At 37.3% G+C, this 9,648-nt stretch overlaps 1 protein-coding gene across 1 annotated transcript; it reads left to right on the top strand.

Moving 5' to 3' along the window:
• The first annotated feature begins 7,268 nt into the window (after positions 1-7,268).
• Positions 7,269-7,691, top strand: LOC139864629 (uncharacterized). Its single transcript, XM_071853207.1, has one exon. It carries the CDS (start codon positions 7,269-7,271, stop codon positions 7,689-7,691), a length of 423 nt encoding a protein of 140 aa, XP_071709308.1.
• The last annotated feature ends 1,957 nt before the right edge of the window (positions 7,692-9,648 follow it).

Raw genomic sequence — 9,648 nt, 5'->3', positions numbered from 1 at the left:
ACACATGTGGGAACCATCATTTGGAAACTAGCATGAAATATCTCATAAAATTACAAAAATATGAGTAATCATTCATGACTTATTTACATGAAAACAAAATTACATATCCTTTATATCTAATCCATACACCAACGACCAAAAACACCTACAAAAACTTTCATTCTTCAATTTTCTTCATCTAATTAATCTCTCTCAAGTTCTATCTTCAAGTTCTAAGTGTTCTTCATAAATTCCAAAAGTTCTAGTTTCATAAAATCAAGAATACTTTCAAGTTTGCTAGCTCACTTCCAATCTTGTAAGGTGATCATCCAACCTCAAGATATCTTTGTTTCTTACAGTAGGTTATCATTCCAAGGTAATAATCATATTCAAACTTTGGTTCAATTTCTATAACTATAATAATCTTATTTCAAGTGATGATCTTACTTGAACTTGTTTTCGTGTCATGATTCTGCTTCAAGAACTTCGAGCCATCCAAGGATCCGTTGAAGCTAGATCCATTTTTCACTTTTCCAGTAGGTTTATCCAAGGAACTTAAGGTAGTAATGATGTTCATAACATCATTCAATTCATACATATAAAGCTATCTTATTCGAAGGTTTAAACTTGTAATCACTAGAACATAGTTTAGTTAATTCTAAACTTGTTCGCAAACAAAAGTTAACCCTTCTAACTTGACTTTTAAAATCAACTAAACACATGTTCTATATCTATATGATATGCTAACTTAATGATTTAAAACCTGGAAACACGAAAAACACCGTAAAACCGGATTTACGCCGTCGTAGTAACACCGCGGGCTGTTTTGGGTTAGTTAATTAAAAACTATGATAAACTTTGATTTAAAAGTTGTTATTCTGAGAAAATGATTTTTATTATGAACATGAAACTATATCCAAAAATTATGGTTAAACTCAAAGTGAAAGTATGTTTTATAAAATGGTCATCTAGACGTCGTTCTTTCGACTGAAATGACTACCTTTACAAAAACGACTTGTAACTTATTTTTCCGACTATAAACCTATACTTTTCCTGTTTAGATTCATAAAATAGAGTTCAATATGAAACCATAGCAATTTGATTCACTCAAAACGGATTTAAAATGAAGAAGTTATGGGTAAAACAAGATTGGATAATTTTTCTCATTTTAGCTACGTGAAAATTGGTAACAAATCTATTCCAACCATAACTTAATCAACTTGTATTGTATATTATGTAATCTTGAGATATCATAGACACGTATACAATGTTTCGACCTATCATGTCGACACATCTATATATATTTCGGAACAACCATAGACACTCTATATGTGAATGTTGGAGTTAGCTATACAGGGTTGAGGTTGATTCCAAAATATATATAGTTTGAGTTGTGATCAATACTGAGATACGTATACACTGGGTCGTGGATTGATTCAAGATAATATTTATTGATTTATTTCTGTACATCTAACTGTGGACAACTAGTTGTAGGTTACTAACGAGGACAGCTGACTTAATAAACTTAAAACATCAAAATATATTAAAAGTGTTGTAAATATATTTTGAACATACTTTGATATATATGTATATATTGTTATAGGTTCGTGAATCAACCAGTGGCCAAGTCTTACTTCCCGACGAAGTAAAAATCTGTGAAAGTGAGTTATAGTCCCACTTTTAAAATCTAATATTTTTGGGATGAGAATACATGCAGGTTTTATAAATGATTTACAAAATAGACACAAGTACGTGAAACTACATTCTATGGTTGAATTATTGAAATCGAATATGCCCCTTTTTATTAAGTCTGGTAATCTAAGAATTAGGGAACATACACCCTAATTGACGCGAATCCTAAAGATAGATCTATTGGGTCTAACAAACCCCATCCAAAGTACCGGATGCTTTAGTACTTCGAAATTTATATCATATCCGAAGGGTGTCCCGGAATGATGGGGATATTCTTATATATGCATCTTGTTAATGTCGGTTACCAGGTGTTCACCATATGAATGATTTTTATCTCTATGTATGGGATGTGTATTGAAATATGAAATCTTGTGGTCTATTATTATGATTTGATATATATAGGTTAAACCTATAACTCACCAACATTTTTTGTTGACGTTTTAAGCATGTTTATTCTCAGGTGATTATTAAGAGCTTCCGCTGTCGCATACTTAAATAAGGACGAGATTTGGAGTCCATGCTTGTATGATATTATGTAAAAACTGCATTCAAGAAACTTATTTTGTTGTAACATATTTGTATTGTAAACCATTATGTAATGGTCGTGTGTAAACAGGATATTTTAGATTATCATTATTTGATAATCTACGTAAAGCTTTTTAAACCTTTATTGATGAAATAAAGGTTATGTTTTGTTTTAAAATGAATGTAGTCTTTGAAAAACGTCTCATATAGAGGTCAAAACCTCGCAACGAAATCAATTAATATGGAACGTTTTTAATCAATAAGAACGGGACATTTCAGGTTGCGTGCTTATGCAACAAAATAAGGTTATTGCTTATGGATCGCGTCAGTTAAAGATTCACGAGCAGAACTATACTGCGCATGACCTTGAACTTGGAGCTGTAGTCTTCGCACTCAAAATGTGGAGACACTACCTGTACGGAACCAAGTTTACTATCTTCACCGACCATAAGAGTTTACAGCACATATTTGATCAGAAACAGCTCAATATGAGACAACAATGTTGGAAGGAATTACTTAACGATTATAATTGTGAACTTCAATACCATCCTGGCAAAGAGAATGTTATGGCAGATGCTCTGAGCAGAAAAGAGAGAGAGAAACCTCACAGGGTTAAAGCTCTTAATATAGTTTTCCATTTGAATCTCACATCACAGATCCGCAAAGCACAACAGGAGGCCGTGAAACAAGAGAACATCGATGTTGAATTTATCAAAGGGATGGATAAGAAATTTGACATCAAAGAGGACGGAACACGATATTTTTCTAACCGAATCTGGGTACCAAAGTTTGGAGGATTGAGAGAACTAGTGTTGGAGGAAGCACACAAGTCAAGATACTCAATTCATCCGGGATCAGATAAAATGTACCAAGATTTGAAGGCATTTTATTGGTGGCCAAATTTGAAAGCTGACATTGCTACTTACGTTGGAAAGTGTTTGACTTGCGCTAAGGTCAAGGCTGAACACCAGCAGCCATCAGGGCTACTGACTTAACCAGAGATTCCCCAGTGGAAATGGAAAGGTATTAAAACGGACTTCATCATGAAATTGTTGAAAACTGTGGATGGTTACGACACTATTTGGGTTGTCGTGGATCGTCTCACTAAATCTGCACACTTCTTACCAATAAAAGAAACTGACAAGATGGAAAAGTTGGCTCAGGTTTACATTAAAGAAGTCATCTATAGGCATGGAGTGCCTATATCTACTGTATCCGATCGTGACAGAAGATTTACTTCTAGATTCTGGGAGACATTACAGAAAGCAATATGAACTCGTTTAGATATGAGTACAGCATATCATCCCCAGACTGACGGCCAAAGTGAACGAACGATTCAAACTCTTGAGGACATGTTACGAGCATGTGTCATTGATTTTGAAAATGGTTGGGATAAGTAATTACCACTAGCTGAGTTCTAATACAACAACAGCTACCATACGAGCATTAAAGCTGCACCTTTCAAAGCGTTACACGGAAGGAAATGTAGATCTCCTGTGTGTTGGAGCGAATTGGGAGATAGTCAGTTAACAGGTCCTGAGATTATTCAGGAGACAATGGAGAAAGTCATATAGATTCAAGAACGACTAAAACATCTCGGAGTCATCAAAAGAGTTATGCCGATATTAGACTGAAAAATTTAGAATTCCAAGTTGCCGATAAAGTCATGCTTAAGGTATCACCCTGAAAGGGTGTGGTACGATTCGGGAAACGAGGTAAATTGAGTCCGAGATATGTTGGACCCTTAGAGATAATACAAAGAATTAGACCAGTGGCTTACAGATTGAAACTGCCACAAGCACTCAGTGGAATACATGATACTTTTCATGTGTCTAACCTAAAGAAATGTCTAGCCGATGAGGATTTGGTAATTCCCTTAGAGGAACTGAGTATTGATGACAAACTTCATTTCATTGAGGAACCTGTCGAAATCATGGGCCGTGAGGTCAAAAAGTTAAAGCAAAGCATAATTCCTATCGTTAAGGTTAAGTGGAATGCGAGAAGAGGACCAGAGTTCACGTGGGAGCGTGAAGATCAAATGAGACTGAAATACCCGCAACTATTTCCAAAAGGAACTACTTCAGCGGACGTTCACAAAAATTTCAGGACAAAATTTTCAATGGTAGGTGGGTAATGTAACAGCCCTGCTTTTTCCGTCACTTCTGTTAACTGTCTGTTAGTTGATTTAACGGTGACTATTTGACTTTTGTGTATTTATGTGTATTAAATGCATACGTGATCCATGGAGGGATAACTAAATTAATATGGGCCAATATTAATCGATAAAAATATTTTGGATAAAAGAAATACGATGAAAACGTTACGGTTTAAATAACGGTAAAAACTGCTTTTCGAGCAACGAAACGCTCGGGTTTATTTAATAATTATTTTAATAATTATTAACTTTTTAAAAATATTTAATTTATTGGGTTTCTAATAAATTAAACGTTTGGTTGCGTTTTAACGATCTGTTTAGCGTTCTGGGCCTTCAGTACGTTTAAACGGCACTTGAAACGGACCACGAGCACACGCTTTTTCAAAATACGAGCCTGTGAGTCACCCACTTGGGCCATTCGACCGAACCACTCCCCTCTCCCCTTAAATTTTGATTTTTAACTAATTTAGGGACTTGTTTGCAATTTGTGATAGTTAAACCCTAGTATATAATACTTGCTAACCAAATAATGATACGCATACCCGATTGGCTCGTGTTGCGCATCACACTTGCGCCATGTGCATATCCTCTGCACTATAGCACTTCAGGCGTAAGTTAATGTGCGTTGGGTGCGTCAGGTTGGGGATAGCGCGCTGCATAAAGATGACATGTCCTGTACTTACGACGATCTCTGTACAAGGGCCGGCAGCTAGTAGAAAAGGTAATAGTACTGTTCCCTGTTCCCCTCCATGGAATGGACGGGTAGTGCAGACAAGAAAGCAAACGTAGAACACGTGGCTCCAATAAGTAAACAGTACTGTAGCTATAAATAAAGGACTATAATCACAAGGCAAGGGGATCGGTTTTTTGGGAAGCTACACACATACTATTTTTAGTATCTACGTTCGGACCAATTGCGCTACCTACATAGCGCCTTCCTTACCCGCGCTACCAGACTCATAGCACATCACTAGATACTCTCGCTATTCGGATGTTCAACACCTCCTGCGCGCCCATTGTAGTGCATGGATACCTACCTGAATCAGGTCATGGTGTTAAGCGCCTTCATATGGACAATGGCATTAGTGTTGATATCATGTAAGAGCATTGCTTCCGACAGTTGCCCACGTCGATAAGGCGAACCATCAGAACTCTAACCACGACCTTATCTGGGTTTTCAGGAGAATCAGCGTGGCCCATCGGGATTCTAGACTTGAGGTTGGAGCTGAGGGACCACAATGATAAGTTTAAAAGGCGCACTGAGAGCATCGAATTTTGTATAGTGTGCTCATACTCTAGGTATAATGCTATACTGGGTAGGACCTCCATTCAAAAATTCGGCGCTATACCTTCCACAGTCCATGAGATGGTCAAATTTCCGACGGAACGAGGAATCGCCACTCTCGAATCAACACCGCTGGATGCCTTATGCGCGCCTCTTACCGATATGAGTGACGTCACTCTAGAAGAGAAATGCGCAAATGAATGGTTAGTCGTAGTCAATTCAGAGTATCTGGAACAAAAGGTAAAGATAGGAGGAAGCCTGACACATGAGACTAAAGAAAAGTTGAGGAACATCCTCATTTCCAACTCCGAAGTGTTCTGCTGGCGCGATGCCGACATGGCTGGAGTACCTCATGAGATAGCGCAGCATTATCTCCGCGCTAGTACCAATTTGACTCCTATTAAACAGAAAAGGCGACTGATGGCGCCCGAAAGAAGCGAGTGGTTGCGCAGAGAAGTTGACAAGTTAGTAAGGGCTAATATCTTGCGCAAAGTGAATTACCAGACATGGGTGGCTAATCCCGTGTTGGTAGCCAAGTCTGATGGAACATGGCGGCTTTGCATTGATTTCAAGGACATCAACAAAGCCTGCCCTAAGGACAATTATCCGCTTCCAGAAATAGATTGGAAAGTCAAATCGTTGGTAGGCTTTAGGTTTAAGTGTTTCCTTGACGCCTACAAGGGGTATCACCAAATATAAATGGCTGCAGAAGACGAAGAGAAGACCGTGTTTCACACAGACCAGGGGATATACTGTTACACCAAAATGCCCTTCGAACTAAAAAATGCGGGTGCTACCTATCAGCGCACCATAGATACAGCGTTCGCTAAACAAATTGGGCGCAACCTCGAGGCGTATGTCGACGACCTCGTCATTAAAAGCAACACCGAGGAGTAATTGCTATCGAACATTCTCGAGACATTTAACACGCTCAAAAGGATTAATATGAAGCTTAAACCTGCTAAGTGTAGCTTCGGAGAAGAAGAAGGAAACTTCCTAGGGCACATCGTGACTCCGCGTGGAATCAAAGAAAACCCTAAGAAGATAGAAGTAATTGAAAAGATGCCCTCTCCTAAAACAAAAAAGCAAGTTCAAAGCCTCAATGGGAAGTTAGATGCATTAACGCGATTCCTATCTAAGATCGCTGAAAGATCGTTCCCGTTCTTCCATACTTTAAAAGATTGAGCCAAAAAGTCGGATTTCAAATGGACTGTTGAAGCAGAAAAGGCAATTCAGGAGATGAAGGCACTCCTCAAAGATCTCCCTACGTTAACAGCTCCCATTGCGGGTGAAACTCTGATACTTTACCTTGCAGTATCTAAGAAAGCTGTTAGCTCCGTCCTAATTGCCGAGCGAGGAGACGCCTAAATGCCAATATATTTCGTCAGTAAAGCATTGTCAGGAAGCGAGTTAAATTATCTCCCCATTGAAAAACTCGTATACGTGCTCGTCGTCACTTCCTGTCGTCTACGCAGGTACTTCCAAGCGCATCCAATCACGGTACTTACCGACCAACCTATTCGACAACTGCTCTATAAACCGGAGATATCGGGAAGACTGACTAAATGGGCGATAGAGCTAGGCGAACATGAAATCGCATACTGCGCCAGAAGTGACATTAAGGGGTAAGTGATGGTCGACAATCTGGCGGAAACAGCCGCTGATATGCCAGTAATATGTGACCTTGAAAAACTCCCCGCACCTTCTCCCGAACTATGGGAGCTCTATACCGATGGCGCATCGATTTCTAATGGCGCTAGTGCAGGTCTAATCCTGACGGGTCCACATCAGGAAGAGCATACATACGTGCTGCGATTCAACTTCAAGGTAACAAACAACGAGGCAAAATATGAGGCACTACTAGCTGGAATGCGCATAGCCCGAGAGTTAGGAGTAAGAAAGCTACAAGCCTATGTGGATTCACAATCAGTTTCTAACCAAATATATGGCACGTTCGACGCCAACGACAAATCTATGCAATCATACCTGGCTCTGGTCCATTCTCTAGCGGATACATTCATTTACTTCAATATCAGTCAAATCCCTAGGAGCTAGAACAAACCGGCGGACGTACTCAGTAAGTTAGCAGCACTTACTTTCAACCATCTGGAAAAGAAGATATTAGTCGAGCAAATTTTCAAGAAATCCACAGAGCCTGAGGTAACGGTTGCATCCGTCGAAGAGGAGGAGGCAACGTGGATGACGGATGTGACGACCCGGAAATTTTCGACTAATTTTAAACCAAACTCTCGATACGATATCATATTTCTAGCACGATAAGAAAAGTCTGTTAGGTTGAGTCTCAAAAATTTTGAACTGTTTCATATATTCAATTGACCTTCGACCAGTTCCGACGATTCACGAACAATTAATTATAACTTGATATGTGTATATATATATATATATATATATATATATATATATATATATATATATATATATATATATATATATATATATATATATATATATATATATATATATATATATATATATATAAATAATAATTAGAAATATAATTTAAAATATTATATGTTATTGTTACCAAAAATTATCTATGTAAAATAAAACAAAGTATAATAATTATTATTTAAAACATTTCTATATATATAAATAAAAGTATATTAAAAATAAATATTTAATGATTGTAATACTCGTCGGACATTTCGATTATTATTTAGAGAAGTTTAATTCGAACTATTATCATTTTAAAATAACAAGTGATCCGTAAATGAGTAATATAAATTTTAGGCTTATTAAAAATGTATTTAGGAACTATTTGTTGAATTCTAAAACTTTTCATATTTTACTTGTAGTTGGAGGTGAATAATAAATGTAAATTTTATTTAATAGTTAGTGATCAAATTTTATACCAAAATGACCAAAATAAACAAATATAGTTAATTTAAAAATTTAGGATTTTTTTAGGAACAGTTTTATATACTAACTTTTAGCAAAAGAGCACGAAATCCAATCCGCGCTATAGTGTCGGTAGAAGAGTACAAGTTGGGTGGCTGCTATACTGATACTCTCATAATTCAATTGATGGATATTTTATATTATAATATTATTTTTATTTTACTGTACTTGTATATAAATATGTTAGATGCATATATAGATTGCTTCATCAACCGAGAACCACACCCACAACTTCTTTTACTACTTGCCTTCTTCTTTTACCTTACCCAACCATCATTTGTAGCACAACACTTGAATCACTCTTGCTTCTTGAAAATCGCCTTCTGTTACAACACCCATATCCACCACCCTATCTCATACCATCGGCCATCACCTTCGGCCTCATGACCACCACCATCACCACCCTTACTAAAATGCTCAGCCCGTCACCTTCGCTCACTTCACACCGTTGAACCACCACTTCTAAAATTGTGAAACCCATCACCATCATCAAACCCACCACATCACCACCGGAGATCACCCACACCGCCACCCTACAACTCTCATTCTCGTCTCTCTCTCTCTCTCTCTCCATATCTCTCTCACTAACCTCCATGGAACCACCACCATGATTAAACCACTGCTACAGCTCGGTTGTTATTATTTTTGTCTGACACCCAAACACAAAATCTTCTTTAATCCATTTAATTAAATTCTTTGTTTACAACACTTGTTCGATGAGAAGAAGACAGGGATAATTTTTTTTAATCTTGTTAATGATTGTGAAGTGAGATAAGAAAGGAATTGCCACGTGGGGGTACTTTTCTTTTTTTCATACAGCCACATTTAATTTATAAACCAACAAACACATCTCAATTCAATCAGTTGGTTATATATAGTGTTGGGCCGATGCATTTTTTTTTTTTTGGGTCGAGATATAAATGGTGATCGATTGGACTGAAAATTGTTTGATCGTGATATATGATTAGGAGTATGATGATGGTAGCATGATAATGATAGAGATTATTATGTGGTGATGTTAACCGATGATAAGTTAAAATAAATACAAGTGGGAATTAATTCAGAAAGAATCGGATAGAGCAATGGTTTGGTG

Source organism: Rutidosis leptorrhynchoides, chromosome 8 (assembly GCF_046630445.1).
Source record: "Rutidosis leptorrhynchoides isolate AG116_Rl617_1_P2 chromosome 8, CSIRO_AGI_Rlap_v1, whole genome shotgun sequence".
Classification (NCBI taxonomy): domain Eukaryota; kingdom Viridiplantae; phylum Streptophyta; class Magnoliopsida; order Asterales; family Asteraceae; genus Rutidosis; species Rutidosis leptorrhynchoides.
Note: the sequence above shows the minus strand (reverse complement) of the source record. Positions and strands in the feature narration are given on the sequence as shown.